This window comes from Mastigoproctus giganteus, chromosome 7 (assembly GCF_048544385.1).
Source record: "Mastigoproctus giganteus isolate SK-2022 chromosome 7, ASM4854438v1, whole genome shotgun sequence".
Lineage (NCBI taxonomy): Eukaryota > Metazoa > Arthropoda > Arachnida > Uropygi > Thelyphonidae > Mastigoproctus > Mastigoproctus giganteus.
Window position 1 is genome coordinate 19,604,614 of NC_143581.1, and position 17,707 is coordinate 19,622,320.

A 17,707-nucleotide genomic window follows, 5' to 3' on the forward strand; every position below is an offset into this window, starting at 1 on the left:
AAGTACAACTTAAGTGTTTTTATTTCTAAACTTACTAAACCTCCTTTTTAGTCTCCAGACGTATTTTTGATAAATTCGAAAATCCGAACAAATCGGAAGCCTGAACTACCCCGATCCCAATTAGTTTGGATTATTGACGCTCTACTGTATTTAAATTCTGAAACCCAAAATTAATTTGGGTTTCAGTATAATATTAAACTAGTTTTAATCACTGAAAATACACACCCACTCAGCATAGCATTTAATTCTATAATAATAATAATAATAATCTGTATTAATGACTTTAAATACATGTGAGGAAAAATGAATATTATCATCCTTGATGATAGGAGAACCAAATTAGAAAGATTTATCTCAAAAAATTTTAGTCGTCTTAGGACATGAATGAACTTCTAGTTTTATATGATCTTGTAATTATCTGTTGCTGATATTAATTTGTTTTCTGTTTTCCTTATTTGCCTTTATACTATTAGTTATGTAGAATAAAAAGTTTTTATGGCGAATGAGTGAGTGTATTTTCAGCTCCAATATAACACATTCAGAGATTTCATTAGAAACTATTTATAATTTTATAATTTTCTAATAATTTTTATTTTTATTTTTTAATTTTTTTGTTACATTATGCTATATCGAAAGAAATAAAATCAGATTGACTGTTTGGAGCTATTTTATTTAGCTATTGTCCACTTCTTTATTTACGTTTTTGCTGAATTACTTCTTTCCTCTTTGAAAACAAAATTTATATATTCAGGAAATTCTAACTTATTCAACATATTTTAGAAAATCAGTACACATCATTTATCCCCCATCATGATAAACCATGTACAAATAATAAAAATACATCTTTTTCATTGTTCTGAAAAATTATCATATAATCTGTTTCAGAATAAAGAATAAAAGGACCTAAAAAAATGGATAACTAAAATGTCATTTAGATATGCTTATATTTCAAGCTAAATGAAAACAATTGTTATTGTTCATTTGGCATATGAATGGTGTATGCATATGTGCTTTTTTCTTATTAAAGGTACAAAAAGCTAGGGAAGAAATTTAGATAAGAAAGATAAATAAATCATGTTTTTTATTGAAAAAAAAAAAATATTGGCACTACTTTTAATTTCTTCAGCCATTTCATAGAATGATAGAAGTTGGTAAAAAGTCCCCCCCCCCCACTTCAATTTAGCATAATTTGAATAATGGATATAACAAAAAAATTTAAAAAAAAATATTTGATAAAAATTCCCATTATTAAAATATTGCAAGGCCTTACATTTAGAATCTTTAGTTATTCCCTTAAAATTCTTCCTTAACAAATAGTGTAGTTTGGTCTTATCTTTTATTTAAATAAATGAAACTGAAATGACAACAAACCAGACTAAATAATGTGTCTTTTAATAAAGTTTATTATATTATATTTATTACTGTGGTAAACTATCTGAATATTTCTGTGTTATACATTTCATTCAGGACTTACAACAAGAATTAATGAGTTTTAAAATTCACTGATAGAATTTCATTTCGTTGTGTTTTATGGTTTATTAAATATGGTTTTTATGGTTTATTAAATAGAAAGAAAAATGGGAGGCTCAAGAACCAGAAGAAAGAAAAATCAACTTTATTCCTAAAATGTTTTCTTGCCTTAGAAGTGTGCCCGCATATTCTGAATTCATAAAAGAAAGGTTTGAGAGATGTCTTGATTTATACTTATGTCCCCGGCAAAGAAAGATGAGGGTAAGAACTTATTCTTTATTTTATTTTCTGTTTTTTTAAAGAGTTCTTTAATTTTTTATACTCTAAAATATGAAAATAAAAACATCTAAAAGGAATATGATATCATTTTTAATGCTACTAAGAATTTAAACTTTCCAAATTTTTCAACTAATTAAAAACTTTTCTTGAAAAGTTTTTAATTAGTTAGCAATGTTTTTAGTTAGCAAAGAAAGCAATGTTTTTGTTTCAATTTTTGTTCATTAAGTGTATTATCTATTCTCTAAAGCAGTATTTCTTTAAACCATTCCCCCCTCCCCACCCTTCCTTCTGAGCATAAGCATCTGTTTAGGAAGAGTTAGCACAAACTGTTAAAACAAAAAGCTAAAAGAAAAAAAAAACCCCTCATATTTAATAATTGTACATTTTATTACAAACTTTTTAAGAAATCAGTATTTTAAATATAAATATCCTATCACTAATTAAATTTTATAAAATTACATGTTTTAACATTATTATTTTAATACATCTATTAAAAAAAAATTGTGTTCTGTCTGTGTATAAGGATGGGAACCCAGAAAATACTCATTTAATTTAGAGGGTATAAAAATAAGTTTGGGAAACACTGCTAAAGTATTAAAATTACAATATTTTTAAAAAATATTTCCTTGAATTCTGTTGGCTTAGAACACTACTAGCTATCACAATTCAATTGCATTTCACCAATGGATTTCTTCTATACAAGGTACATTAAAAAGTCCTGAGAATTATTTCATAATGTCTTTCAGAGATGAACAATTTTAAATCATGTCTGGTTATGTTCAGTTTGCTTCTCTAGAAGTAGTGAGCAAATTTTGGTTGGTTGGCAATCATAGTTCATGTTCAAGTGCACCAAGTGAGAATATACATGTACTGGCATACCCCACACTTGCGACATGTTAGGTTTTCCAGACCACTGTCGTAACTCGAAAATCTTTGTAACTCGAAGCAATGCCTTTTTTTTTCACTTATCTATGCATACTGCACTGCACTGCAGTATACATAGATACTGCAGTTGTCATATATGGACATTACTTACATAAATAATGCATTTAAAACTAAAATAAACACTGTAGGCCTTATTTTAAGAAATAGGGTAAGTGGATAGTAGGCCTAGGTACAGTACTCAGTACAGACAGTAAAATACAGTAGTACAGTAAATAATGTACAGTACACTTGACTTACCTTTAATGTACTAGCCTTCCTTTTCTTACTAGGGCTGGCAGATATAGAGAAACAAAAATTTATTGAAGGGGAGGGTGTATATCTTCATAAGTAGAATCATCAAGGGCTACACACTTTCTTGCAGGAGATTTGGATGGATTTCTTGAAGCAGTAATAGACCCAGAAGGCGTAGGGCTTTGGGTTGATGGTCTGACTGGATTTCGGTGGATGTTGATGGTCGAGTAGGACTTTCAGTGGGTGCTGGTATTTATTTCTTTGAAGTACCTGTCTAAAGAGGTTTGCATGCTAGACTGCCTTTTCTTTTCTCTGTAGATTTCGGTGTAACAGGCATAATCCCTTACCAGGTTGGCATTGACTTTTAAACTTCTTTCAAAGTCCCTATCATGCTTTTCTAAGAGAGTCATGCCAATGCCGAACAGCTTCTGATAGAATTTTTATGGTTAGCCCTTCAAACTCAGAGCTTGATATGTCTTCAGACATCTCTTCATCTTCCCTATTCTCATGAAGTGCAAGGAGATCTTCATTGCTTAGAGGCTCAGAATATGACTCCAGAAGTACAGCTACATCTTCTGGCTCAACTTCCAGTTCTAATTGCCTTGCCATCTGTACAATGTTATTAGTTACATCTGGAACAAGATTTTCAAATCCTTTGATGTCATCAAGCAACTGTGGGCATAACTTTTTCCAGGCCCCCTTGCAGTGTTATCTTCACATCACTCCAAGCATCTCGTATAGTCTTTATTCCATCCAAGATGTTGAAGCTGTTCCAAAATGTCCACTTCCTTCTTTCTGTGTCAATTGCTGTAATGCACTTGGTGAAGGTTCTTCTTAAATAATAAAGTTTGAAAGCAGCAATGACACACTGATCCATGGGCTGGAAAAGTGAGGTCGTATTTGGTGGTAAGAATATCACTTGAATGTTAGGGTTCAAATCATCTAACATTCGATGGTGTCCAGGTGCATTGTCTAGAAGGAGAATAATTTTAAATGGGATGTTATTGTCTGTACAGTACAGTACCATTTAACTGTTGGTACGAGGTAGGTGCAAAACTATTCTTCAAAAGGGACGCAGTAACCCTTGCCTTCAAATTAGACTTCCAAAGAACTGAAAGGCTAGTCTTAGCATTGTTCTTCAAAGCTCTAGGATTGGCTGAGTGGTAAATGAGCATAGGCTTTAGCTTAAGGCTACCTGACAAAGGAGTAAGCCTATCTTTTGCTGGTTTGAAGCCTGCCGTGGTTTTCTCCTCCTTTGCAATGAATGTTCTAGATGGCATCTTTTTCCAAAACAGCCCAGTCTCATACACATTAAAATCTGATCCTTTGAGTAGCCACTGTCGTCAATAATTTTGGCAAGGTCATGTGGAAAGCTTTCTGCAGCAACAGTATCAGCAGCTGCTGCCTCACCTTGCACTTTGATATTATGTAGGTTAGAACATCTCTTAAACCTATCAAACCACCTGCTACTTGCTCCAAATTCAGCATCCTTAGCTGCCTCACCTTTCTTAGCCTTCATTTCATCAAAGAGGTTTTGGGCTTTATTTTGAATGATACCCTTGCTTAAAGGCACAATGTGACTAGTCTGATCATCAATCCATATCATTAAAAGTCTCTCCATGTCTGCAATTAGGCTATCTCCCTCTCTCTTCCTAATTAGAGTAGTATGCACTGGTGTAGCATTTTTTCACTTCAAGAATTTTTTTTTTATTTGTTTTTAAGCACAGTGATAGCTGTAGTGCGAGCCAAGTCTAGCCTTCAGCCTATCTTGGTGTTTGATACACCTTCATCCCTAAGTTTAATAATTTTGACCTTTGTATCTAGAGTAATAGCCTTATGACTTTTCTTACCACTTTTATCTGCCATTATACTGAACTGTATAAGTTATTTTATAATTTGATCACACCGAAATGGTAAAATAGAAGTTATAAACAGTTTAATATTCACTTAAACACAGAGCATGTGTAAACAAGATGCAAATCAAAACTTGTTTGAAAACAAACTGACAACTGTGACACCAGGTGGAAGGCCGATGCAAGTGGTAGCATCATGTCACTAAGGTGTCGGAACTGCGAATCAAATGTCTCAAGTCAGGTTATGGTGGCAATTGAAAAGTGTCATAAATGCAAAGCGTCGCAAGTTGGGGTATGGCTGTATTGCATTTTGATTTTCACATGGTAAAATGTCAGTGATTGAGCAGCTTACTAATATCAAATTCACATGCTAATAATAATAAAATGGCACCTCCATAGTCAGGTGGGAAGGAGCAGCAGTGCGTAGCACACGCTTGATTAGACCGGGGTTCGAGCCGTCACCACCAAATACGGAGGATGCGGAAAGGTCAGGGAATGACCACCGCATATTCCCGGAGCAATATGGCCTTAGTTGCTAATGCTCCTAAAAACCAAATAACAACAACAATAATAAAATAATCTCCATCTAAAATGTTTATATTGTGAGTACAAACATGTGGTAAGGATTTCATGAAATGCATTAGAGGCAAATTAAAGCGAAAGTGTTTTTGACCACAAATGCATTGTCCACTTCAGATATATAGCAGATGCCTAAATGCTGACTAAAATGCTGTATGTTAAAGTGATCTATCAACTAAAAGATTAGAAAATAAAAGAATAAATAAATGGGCCCAAAATGGACCTGTGTACATAATATAAATGTACACAGGTCCATTTTGGTTAACAAGAAACATTTGAATACCGCCTTATTTGTCCAATATCACATGGTGTTTTTCCCTTTTTTTACATAGGTGAAAGTTTATCTTGGATATGTCACTCTGCTCTTTCACACTGCAATGAAAGAATTAAAGACAACATCACAGAATGGATTCCTCAATTGTTTCCAATAACATTACAACTGAGCACTACAGAGTGGATTCCTCAGTTGTTTCCAATAACTGCTTTTAAGGAAATATTTTAAAGGCACACAGTCACTCAGTTTTGAGAAAAATATCATTCCAAAATTGTCCACTTTGAATGTATAATAGAAAGTCAAAGTGTGATTAAAGTGATGTAATATTTCAGTTTTCCAAAATCAGGTTCTTTAGGAATGGAGTCAAATAATGGAATAAGAATCAATTAGGAATCAAATAATTACGCAAAAAAATAAACAGAAAAGAAAGAAAAAAATGAAGAGTTCTATATCTCTTTTCTTTAAATTAAGGAGTTTTAGTACTCAAAAGGGGGGGGAAGGGAATATATATATATATATATATATATAGCATACGAGAACTGAGTGAAAAACTATATATGTGGAGAGCACAACGAAATAGTGCTTGCCAAGCTATTGACGCTGATTCCACTGGAATATATATTTAAAAAATAACAGTGCCAAAGAAATGAAATTGTAAAGATATATAGTAAGACCACAGAAGTGTAGAGACTGTGAAAATTAATTAAATTTAAAAAACCAAAAGACAATAACTGAGAACAATTCAGAATCAAATAATAAAGCTACTGAAGAAACTAGCTTAAAATAAATAGTGTGAAGAACTACATGACAACTGCTATGGGAATTCCTAATAAGTAAGAACAGAAATGGCAAAGAAATTAAATTGATTAACAACACAAAAGAAAAATAATAGCACCACTCCAATGCAGATAAAATAAATAAATTAATCAAAAATTTTGCTGGATACAGAGATGTCAGGACCTCCAGAATCATCTGAGTAAGTTGAAGTCTAAATTATAAAATATCACACATAAAATAAACAAAAAAAGAAAGAAAGAAAAAGAAATTAAAAAAATGTCAACCATGAATACCAAACTCTTCAGATTGTTGTTTCAGATTATAACTGATAGACAGCATTTTATTAGTCACCCAAATAAGTACCCAAGTTACTTATATGAATGGCTGCAACAGTTATGCTGCCAAGAAATGAAAGAGGCCATAACATTAAACAAATCAAGGACTCACCATAACATAAACTAAAAAGGTGGAAACTGTAAGTAAAATCAAATATATATATATTTGATTACATGCATGTATATCTCAAAGAGCCTAGTAAATACATAGTTATAAACTATGAAGACAAGATAATTCTTGAATAATAGGGCATATTGGCAGAAACTAAAGCACAAAGCAGCTAATTTTGTGCGTGCATATAAGTAATTTATATAATTTATATTGGAGGGGGCCTCATTGTTACAATGAGGCCTTAGAACATTAGAGGGGGCCCATATAACTAATTTGCCATAAAATCCTTAAACAACCAACCAATCTTACAAATGGTGATTAAAATCTTTAGTATATATGTTTAATAAAAAGTGCTATCCCTATTGAGAAATTGGGATAGCACTTTTTTGTTAGGTTAGCAATTGGAACGTTATAGAAGAATGATTTAAGCCAATACCTTAAATTTGAATATTTAGAATAAGTAAACAAGGTTGTCTTGGATTCAAATAAATACCATACTCTCTATTTGATGTTTCCTTGCTTATTTCCCTCTTAAACTTCATAGTCAGGCATGTAGCTATCGTATTTATATGACTACCTGTATTTCTGTTTCATTTTTTTCTCACAGGCTTGAGAGAATTCAAATTAAAATTAAATTCATTAAATTCTTATGCTATTGAAATCGCTCTTTCTATCACCTTCAAAATTACGCAGCTGTTTGTGGTCGCTTCAAAATCGTTCCTCTTCGCTCTAGATGACAATTCCATGGGTCTCTTTTTGTCTACAATATCATAAACTCTGTTATCGATTCTCCATCTCTTCTTGAACGGATACCTTTCGCTATACCCTGTTTGAATTCTCATTATAAAATTAATTTCTCACTGCCTGTTCCTTCTACACTTACTTGGTAGTCCTGTTTCATTTCCTTCAGGTATTGAATAATCACAACATTGATTTTACACTTAATCCATCTATGTATAAGAATTTACTCCTTACTCTTGTTTTCTTAATCTAAATTTTGTATATATTTTAATTCTAGTTTTGTATTGATTCTGTAACTCTCACCATTATTTAGGGTTGGTATGCCCTGTATGTGAGAGGTATGTATATAAATAAATAAAATAAATTTGTCAAATTTGCAGCGTGATTAGAGCTAATTTGACACAGATTGAGTTATATTTTAGCTATTTACTGTATGTATTTATGCTGCAGCTATATACAGAACTAAAAATCAAATGGAGTTCTTTTAATTTCTTGATAAAAGATTGAGGAGTATGACAGTCACACAGGAATAGTCATTAGAACTTATATGATAGTTTTTGAGGCCTTTCATTTAATTATTGTAATTCTTTACTAAATATGAAAAAAATTTACCAAGTTAACATCTACAAAATATTTTATTGATTATTCTATTATGTAATTTATTCTGTTGCATTAAAATACTTTCGATTTCCATAGGAAACTAAATTTATGAAAAATAAATTTAGATTTAATTTTTTTTTAATTTAAACTTTTTAAGTCTAAATCAAAACTAAATCTAATATTAATATAACAGAAATCATCTCATACATTATTTTTTGCACTGACTAATATCTTGAAAGATATATTAAAAAGCTATAAAATCTAAAAATCTTTATCTTAAAAAAAAAAAATAATAATAATTATCTTTTTTGTTTCCAGCTGAATGTGGATCCCAATGATCTCATACCAAAATTACCAAAGCCAAAAGATTTACAGCCATTCCCTACTACCTTAGCTCTTGTGAGTATTATTGGTTTTTAAGTAATGTTAAGCACTTCTATAAATATTCGATTACTATAACAGACATCCTTTAAAAATTGATTCACATTCCTTTTTTAGTTGATTAAAAAGAAATTAACTGTAATCTTTTGTTTAAGAAATTGTTAAAAGTATAAAATATTTACTTGTTATTACCTCAGCTCATCTGACATGACAATCTTATTAAAAATAGACATATGAAGGAAAAAAACTTGCCATGGCATATCTTTTTGATTTCATTCATTGCATATTTTCTATAGTTGGAAAGCTGGGAGAGTTGTAAAAAGGTTTGCCAATACCTTCAGTTGGCTGAAGGTATTAGCGAAGACTGAGTTTGTTTGTTCTGCTTTGGTGGGAGGGGACTCCTCGAAGTACAATATGGGATACTATTGATCGAGCATTAAAACAACACGGTACTTTAAGATTCACTATAAAAATATTTCATTGTATTTTCATTGGATTAGTGAAGACTGAGTTTAAAAAGAGTTGCCCAGTCCCCACGATGCATTACTCAGACACGTGGGAATTTGATGAAAGACATATTGGGGAAAGACTAACTGGCAATTTGGCATTCAATATTTCAAATGACATGTTATGATGGAACCATTCTATTGCCAATGTTTTGTATTGAAATATTTTATAATTAGATTTTAATTTAATTAGAATAATGGCAGAATCAACTGAAGGATTATGATTATAGGCCTGTACGTGTTGTGTGAGCTTAGTACTTGATTGATTGGTTCTGAAACTATTGTAATGGTAATATGCAAGTGTATTTGCTCTTTTTGATGATCCATATTTTGTAATGGCTGCCTATGTAGCAAGCATCACAACCTGGTTGACATTTAATATATACAATATTATTGACATCTTGTGTTTGGTATGTGTATGTTTCCTTATATTTATTGAAGGAAGCACCTAGTTTATTGTAAGAAGAGAATATTAGTGTGATAGCTGTACCTACAAACACTTTATGAAGTAGTCTGGCAAATTGGCTGTGATATGGGCCCCCCATATGGTACTCCGAGGAGGCCTCTCCAGCCAAGGCAGAACAAACAAACCCAGTCTTCGCTAATACCTTCAGCCAACTGGTGATGTAGACTACGAAAGTCTACCATTTAGGCTTTTTATGTTTTTATGTTACAGCTTTTAAAATTTAAGTTTGTTTACTTAGTGATTTTATAGATGACAACTGGAGAATGGGCAGTGCACTTCTTCCTCCGAGCGTAGTCTTAAATTATTATGTAGTTTAATCTTCTAATTTTATTAATTATATTTTTAAAGTCTTCACTTTTCCTACTTCTGTAATTCCAATGTGAAAATACATGGATAATTGAGTTGAGTACCGATAATTAAGCCTTAAATCAATACTTCAAACTCATCATATTTATTTACAATACTCTGCATTAGTGTATAAGCAAGCAAATGTATGCCACTTGCTAGTCCTATGTGGATGCTCACCAGGCCTTTCATCCCTTCCCCTTCTGCTTTTTGCTACTGCATTTACAGTAGAAACAATGCAGGAATTAATGTTTATGGCTGTCGTTAAATTATTCTATCTATCCCCCAAGCTAACAGTTTTCTGACCTTCCTAACATTGCCTCAATAGCATTAGCAAACGTTCTTGCACCTCTTCTTTCAAGTATATCCCATCTCTATAAACAGACCTGTCTGTTAACAAGCACTAGCCACGGTGAGAAAAATTCTATCCCATGAGCCTTGCACAGTCTTTTGAGGGCCAAATTGATCAACAAGGCTTTCCTCATAAACTCCCTTTTTTGTTGTGTCCTGGCAAAATCCTAGACTCTTGTATTCAGTCCTAACTCAGTTTTTATTCAGCATCATCTAATACTTTTTAAGTAAAGCATCAGAATGGTTGTGCTTTTAAAAGATGATAATTGTTTTACAGTATTTCCAAATCCCCCCCCCCACAGCAGACATATTTTGCCCCTATTCCATTTATCTTCATTACATAAAATATTCCCTGACAGCAGAGTCACCAAGAGCCACCCACTGTCTCACCAGTACATCATGCTCATGATGATCCATCCTACTCTTATGTATAAGAGTAGGCTCCAATATTAAGGTGGACAGCTGAGTGCTTGATGAGTCTCCCAATTTAATTCCTTCCAGGGCAACAACCCTTTTCTTCAAGCACTCAAATTTGTCCAATAAAAAATTAACTTCCACTTAATTTCCTAACTTCTTTGAATCTGCCATACACAAAGGCATCCTCTACATCTCCTCTGCCCAGCAGTAGTCAGGTCTGCAAGCATACAACACACTCAGTACATGCAGTAAAGCCTTGAATTGTAGGAAAATCACACCACCTTTGGCAATTCATCTGACACAGTGAGCTAAAGTATTTCCACTACTCTGATCATATGTTTTTCTGCTGTTGTCCTAGGCATAATTTCAGTTTAAAAAAGTGTAATTCGTCCTAACATATATCTGCATATTCTCTCAAAATAAAATTCAAGAATTATGTATATCCTCCTTTGTTTACAAATTTCCTACTGCAGCATTATTTCAATATTCACATCGGCAATGGCAGATTTTACTTTTTTGTTTAACTTCCTAAATATTTAGATAACTACAAGAGTAAACAATCTGCTTAATTAAGGTACTGAAAATTATAATGCTATTAAGTAAAAAACACCTTCAAAAACTCAAAAATATGTTATGAAGTTATAACTAAACACTTTTTTTTGCTCTGAATTAAATTGAAATACCACATAATAAAAATTACTGTCAGTAAATTTATGGGTTTTTGAAATGTTAATTTTTTTCCCTTATTTTTTACTTGTAGAAATTGAATTCCATTAATTTTCTTGATTTCGATTTTTTTAAGGCATTTATAAAAGAATTGCAGATTTTAGTTTATGTAATAATGTATTTTTTTGTTTTTAATTATTAGGTGTATAAAGGACATGAAGATATTGTAAGATGTGTTGCTACTGAACCTGCTGGAGAATTTGTAGCCTCAGGTTTGCACATTTTCCTATTTGGTATTTTGTGTTATAGAATTAGCATTTCCATAAAATGATTAGAATAACTAAGATTGTAACACATAATATACTTGTTGTAAATATCTATAAATTGAAATGAGATGAGAATATTAAGTATTCATTTTCCTAAGCTTATTTATTCAACAGATTAACTTATTTGGGGAGTTTTTTTTTAATAGTTTTTCGTTTCTCTTCCCTTTAGCTGTAAAAAAATTGTTATAAAATTATATCTTTTATATTTTGTTTATTTAAGACTTTTTATCATAGGATAAAAAGTGTAACAAAGTTTTATTTGGTATTTTTAGGTAGTGATGATCATACAGTTAAAATTTGGGAGGTTCGTGTAGGACGTTGCAAAAAAACTATTCAGTTTGATGGTGTAATAAAAAGTTTGGCTTGGTGTCAAAATAAAGCCCTTTCTCTTTTAGCTGTTGCAGTGTAAGTTAGTTAAGCTTTACCTTTTTTTATTGTATTCCATTATATTATACCTTTTTGATCTAATTAACTTTTTGAAGGACATCATATAGGACATAAATTACTGCATGAAGACAGCTTAGTACATGTAGTGATATATTTGAGCAGGATAGAACTGCTGTTATAGCAAACAGTATTGAACTGTTGGTGACATGTATGATGCACAAACAAGTTAGAAATATCAGGCATTTTGGGAAACATTATACAGAATGTTTCTCAAGATGTCTGATATTGGGAAACATTTTTACAGAATGATTATTGCAATGTGACATTGTCTCACTGCCTCAGTATTGAAAGGTTGAAATTACACAAAAGAGCTACATAAATGCTTATTAGTAATTTTAAAGAAAGATAAATTTTAGAAAGCAGCTTTCTAAAGTTGAATTTTGAATAAGCTGAGAGATACCTTGTATTTGGTGCTGATGAAATTCATATTGGCAATCATTAATCAGATGGAAAGTTTAAAGATACTAAAGATACAAGGATAGTATTGAAGGGTGTCCTGTTATTCAAAATGTCCTTCAATGCTTTGAAAAATAAAGAAAATCTTCAAAATATTGAAGGACAACAGAATGATAATGAACTCAGAAGGCTGCTCAAAACAAAGCTAAATGGACGGAACACAGTTAAAGCCATAAACACTTTTTGCAGTCCCAGTGCTAACATACTCTTTCTGGATCATATATTGGACTAACACCGAGCTGGAAGATATCATGAGAAAGAAAAGGACAACTATGAACAAGAGCTGCCAACACCACCAGAAATCAGCCATGGAAAGACTGACAATAGCTCAGATAGAAGGAGGAAGGGGCCTGATAGACCTCATCAAGCAACAGAAGACAGTGATAGCTAACCTGAAGGATTACTTCCAGAAAAACAGAACAGCACTCTACAAGGCCATAAAGAAGATAGATAAGCATCATACCCCACTCAACCTAAGCGAGGAGTCCCCTCCCGCTCAGGCAAAACAAACAAAGCTAGAAAGATGGGCAAAGAAGACACTCCATGGTTAGACACTACAATAACCTCCACCAAGACCACCTAGATAAAATGGCTTCCAATGCATAGTTCATGTGCAGGATGCTCTTCCCCAAGACTGAAGGATTCATGCTCGCCATCTAACTATTTTCTATGGTTCCTTGTAATCAGCACCAGGAACTATAAAAAATACATCGCCAAGGAACACAGTGTGTCAGATGACACATGGCGACAATGCGACCTGGCCTCAGAAATGATCCAACACATCACTGGAGGATGCAGGGTGATCGCCCAGATGGAGTACACGCATAGACACGATCAGGTAGCCAGGATATTACATCAGAAGCTAGCGAGGAAATACCAGTTAATCAAAGAAAATGTACTATATTACAAATATGAGGCACAGGCTGAACTAGAGACCCCAACTTACAAGCTTTATTGGGACTGCGCCATAATAACGGACAAGACAATCCTGCACAAAAGACCGGACATAATCCTTGTCAACAAGAAGGAAAAGACTACCTATCTGATCGACATAGTAGTGCCCAGCATTGGCAACTTCCAGAAAACCCACAAGGAAAAGATCACAAAGTACATGAACCTAAAACAGGAGATCAAAGAGATACGGCATATGCAACAAATAATGACCATCCTGATCATCAGGGCACCTCCTTAGCCAGGTGAGCAGGAGCAGCAGTGCGTAGCACACGCTTCTTGATTAGACCGGGGTTCGAGCCCGTGACCAGCAAATACGTAGGATGCAGAAAGGTCAGGGAATGACCACCACATATCCCCGGAGCAATATGGCCTTAGTTGCTAATGCTCCTAAAAAACAAACCGAATAACAACAATAATAATAACCTGATCATCATATCAATCACTGGTAATGGTGCCAAAGATCCTGCATAACAGTCTAGCAGCAATAGGTTTCCCAGAGGACACATAAGAAACTCCAGAAAGTTGCAATCCTGAACACCTGTAGGATAGTCAGATAGTTTCTTGACCAACAGTAACACCAGACATAACAACCATCCTATGCACTTGGTACCGGTACCTATCACGGGGTGTAACACCCCCCCCCATTAGGGAGAAATAATATAACAACAATAATAATAATCTTTAATAATTCCAGGTTGAGTACAGTCAGTTCTGCTATAATGTGTGTTCCTAAAAATCTCCACATTGTGGTACAGTAATACCCCGAAGTTACGCGATAGGTGGGTCCGACGAAAATCGCTTAAGTCGAATTCGCGTAAGTCGGGGTACAACTTTGCATATAAATACATATAAATTTTGTTTAATTGGGACCAAGGACTAACAAAAACACTAGTTTAGAAGAAAAATATTAATAAAATTGCAGTTCTTTATACATATTAATACAAAATATGTATTAAAAAAATAAATGACTTACGTAAAAAAGTTATTTCGATGTCGATGGCTTCATAAAATCTAACAAATTCGTCTGATGACACAGAGACTTCATTTTTTCATGCAGAATTTCTTCGTAGCAAGCTAATAATTTTTTTATTCCTTGCTTTGTAGCTATAACGCGTTCTTCGTTGTAGTCTATGTTTTCTAAAATTTTTAAGCCCTTTTCAATTGAGCTGAGACTTGTAAAGTTTGCAATTGTCATGTGCTTTTTGCCGTTGCCTCATTTAGGCCTGTAGCACGTGCAATATGGTCTTTCATTTCACTCAAAGCGTTTCACAATTTCATAATTTTTCTCTATCGACAGAGGCGGACTGGCCATAAGCCTTACCGGGGAAACCCCAGTGGGCCTGTGTGATTTTGGCCATAAACCATAGTATGAGGCCACTATAAATTTTCCCGGGTAAGAATTTTTGACCCAGTCCACCTCTGTTTATCGATAATTGCTTTTCTTTTTCTCTCTGAATCTGCAGTGTCTTCACCAGTATGCTTCCTTTTTCCTTTTCACACCTTTTAAGTATTTTACTCATTTTTAGGGAATAAAGCGCAATTACAAAACGAGGAGGCACGCTTGATATGCATAAACAAAGCTGCACGCATGGAGCAACTGAATAAACAACACCATAAAGGCAGAGATACACTATTAACACCTCACATTTCTAGGGGGTTACTACCATAAAACAATAAAAATCCAGTTGCGTTTCTGCTAGTGGAATCTGTTATAAACTGGTAGTAAACTCGATCTAATTGCATACCGATAGCTAGAATTGTGTTGGTTTTTATGGTGAAATGTGTTTCCCCTAAAACAAATACATTTTCAGAATCTTCTCTTCATTCCTATCGTGTTGCTTTCGGTTGGGGTGATTCTGCGTTCGACTGCCATTTCTTGTAAACACAAAGGCGAATCATGCATAAGCCAATTCGGTTCGTGTTATATTATAAGATATCGTTACCGTATTTATAAATAGTGTATGATCGGATTCGTGTAGTGTAAACACGTGTTATACGAGGACTGACTGTATACGGCTCGACCGACGCGATCCATTTCTCTCGTGAAAACAATGTAATTTCCGACAAACGTTGAGCACGAATTCGAATGCACACATATAAATATGACAGTTGGAATACAAATTCTTGTATATGTGTGCAGCTCATGCGCAGCAAAGTTGAATTTTGTTCATCTTTCGCTCTCACTCTCCGCCGTCGCACCGTATATTGATAACATATGAAAAACGACCTTGAAGATAGTGGGCGGCTGTGTTGCCAAACGAAAAAATCAAGAACCGCATAACTCCGAGTTCACATAAGTCGGGGTATTACTGTATTCACACTTTAAAAACAACAGGGCTTATGAAAAAATAGGGATGGGCAGAACACTTAAAAAAAATGTTTAGTCTGGTAAGTAAAACACTAAAAAAAGTTGGAATCCCAATAAAATTGCTAACACAGGTTTAAATATCTTAAATTTCTAATAAATAAATAAATATTACAGTAAATATAGCACTTTACCTTGACAAGATATGTTTTGCTTAATTCATATTTCTTCACTGATATTTTCTTTTTTTAAAACAGTAAAAAAGATAAGCAATCAATAATGATGAACACGGATGCACAAATGAGACAAGTTTACTAAGTTTAAAAAATAGGAATGAAGAGAATATTCAGAAAATTTATTTATGTTTTTTATATGATTGAAGATGTCATGGAAGGGGAAACACATTTACCCATAATAATGTAAAAACCCACACAATTCCAGCTATCAGAAATGTAGATAGTTTACTATTATTGCAAATGTAGATTATTTATAATTAGATTGCACTAACAGAAAAGCCCAATAAACTGGGAACTGAAAATTGTTTTTATTGTGTCAGATTTTGAAAATGTCCATCCATCCATCCATTTTATTTTATTTTTTTATTATTTTTTATTTTTTAGTGATGATTATTACAATTGACATTTGTAAGAAAATGTATATGAATTTATAGAAAAATGTGAATTGGGATTTCTGTTTTAAGAATGAAAACATCATAGTTGCAGCTCAATTTAATTTAGATAATTGGACATGCAGATGATTCAAATAATAAGGATAGACCCACTTTTGTTTATTAACATATAATTTTCCTTTAAAATATATCATGTTGTAAATCTAAGACATAAAATTGGTCTCTTCATATCAGAGATTTAGAATGCTATAAATTTTTCCAAACCATTATAGGGGAGCTAATGTGTATATATTAAACGCTGGCGTGGGAGAGGAATCTGTAATTAGCAAAACTGAAATTTTACTCAGGAATCAACCTGAATCTGAAGAAGATGAGAAAGGTATGTTGATGTATTATTCTATTGAGAAAATGGGTTTAATTGCAATTTATAAGAAAATAAAGTCCAGTGTGAAAAGATCTCTGTTTATTTTTGTATAGCTAACTGAAAGGTAAGCAAAGTTTTAAGTTATTTATCTAGAGACTAAAGTAATGAAATTCCAGTTTTGTTGATCATAACTTTCCTTCACTTCCTGGTTAATTTACTATTTTTCATAGTTTATCATCATCATCGGTCATTTTCAATCCACTGCAGGATGAAGGCCTCTCCAGCAACTTTCCAGTTACTTCTGTTTTGTGCAGTGGCCATCCATTTACTACCTATGAACTTGTGAATTTTATCTCTCCATCTCCATTGTTGTCTTCCAGGTTTTCTTTCAGCTCTTCTTGGGTACAGTTCTGTATTTTCTTAGTCCATCTGTCATCATGTCTTTTTAAGCTGTGTCCTGCCCAAGCCCATTTCAGTTCTTTAGCGTTGATAAGAATGTCCTTTACGTGTGTTTGCTGCCTAATCCACAAGTTTCCCTTCTTATCTAGCAGTCTGATTCCTCATATAGTTTGCTCCATTCTTTGCTGTGTAGTTTTCGGCTTCTCTTCCATTCTTTTTATGAGTGCTCAAGTTTCACTTCTATAAGTTATGGTGGGGAGTATACATTGGTTCATTATTTTATGTTTCAGACAAATTGGGATATTGCTCCCCAGTATGTGACTTTATTTCCTGAATGCTATCCATCTGAAATTTATTCTTCTCTTTACTTCCAGCCATTTATCATTATTACAGCTAATAACTTGTCCCAGATAACTATATGAATCCACCTTTTCAATTACTGCTCCCTCAATCATTATATCCCTTTCTGTGGCATACTTGTTCATCATTACTTTTGTTTT

The 17,707-nt window shown here is 33.2% G+C and overlaps 1 protein-coding gene across 1 annotated transcript in view; it reads left to right on the plus strand.

Annotated features, from left to right (window-relative positions):
• Positions 1 to 17,707, plus strand: part of LOC150082619 (ribosome biogenesis protein bop1-B) — a 78,345-nt gene that overhangs the window by 44,574 nt on the left and 16,064 nt on the right. The window contains exons 9-13 of the mRNA XM_090377865.1: positions 1,570 to 1,731; positions 8,515 to 8,595; positions 11,531 to 11,600; positions 11,927 to 12,059; positions 16,717 to 16,823. Of these exons, the coding sequence (XP_090233991.1) occupies positions 1,570 to 1,731; positions 8,515 to 8,595; positions 11,531 to 11,600; positions 11,927 to 12,059; positions 16,717 to 16,823 (553 nt within the window). The remainder of the gene's footprint in view (positions 1 to 1,569; positions 1,732 to 8,514; positions 8,596 to 11,530; positions 11,601 to 11,926; positions 12,060 to 16,716; positions 16,824 to 17,707) is intronic.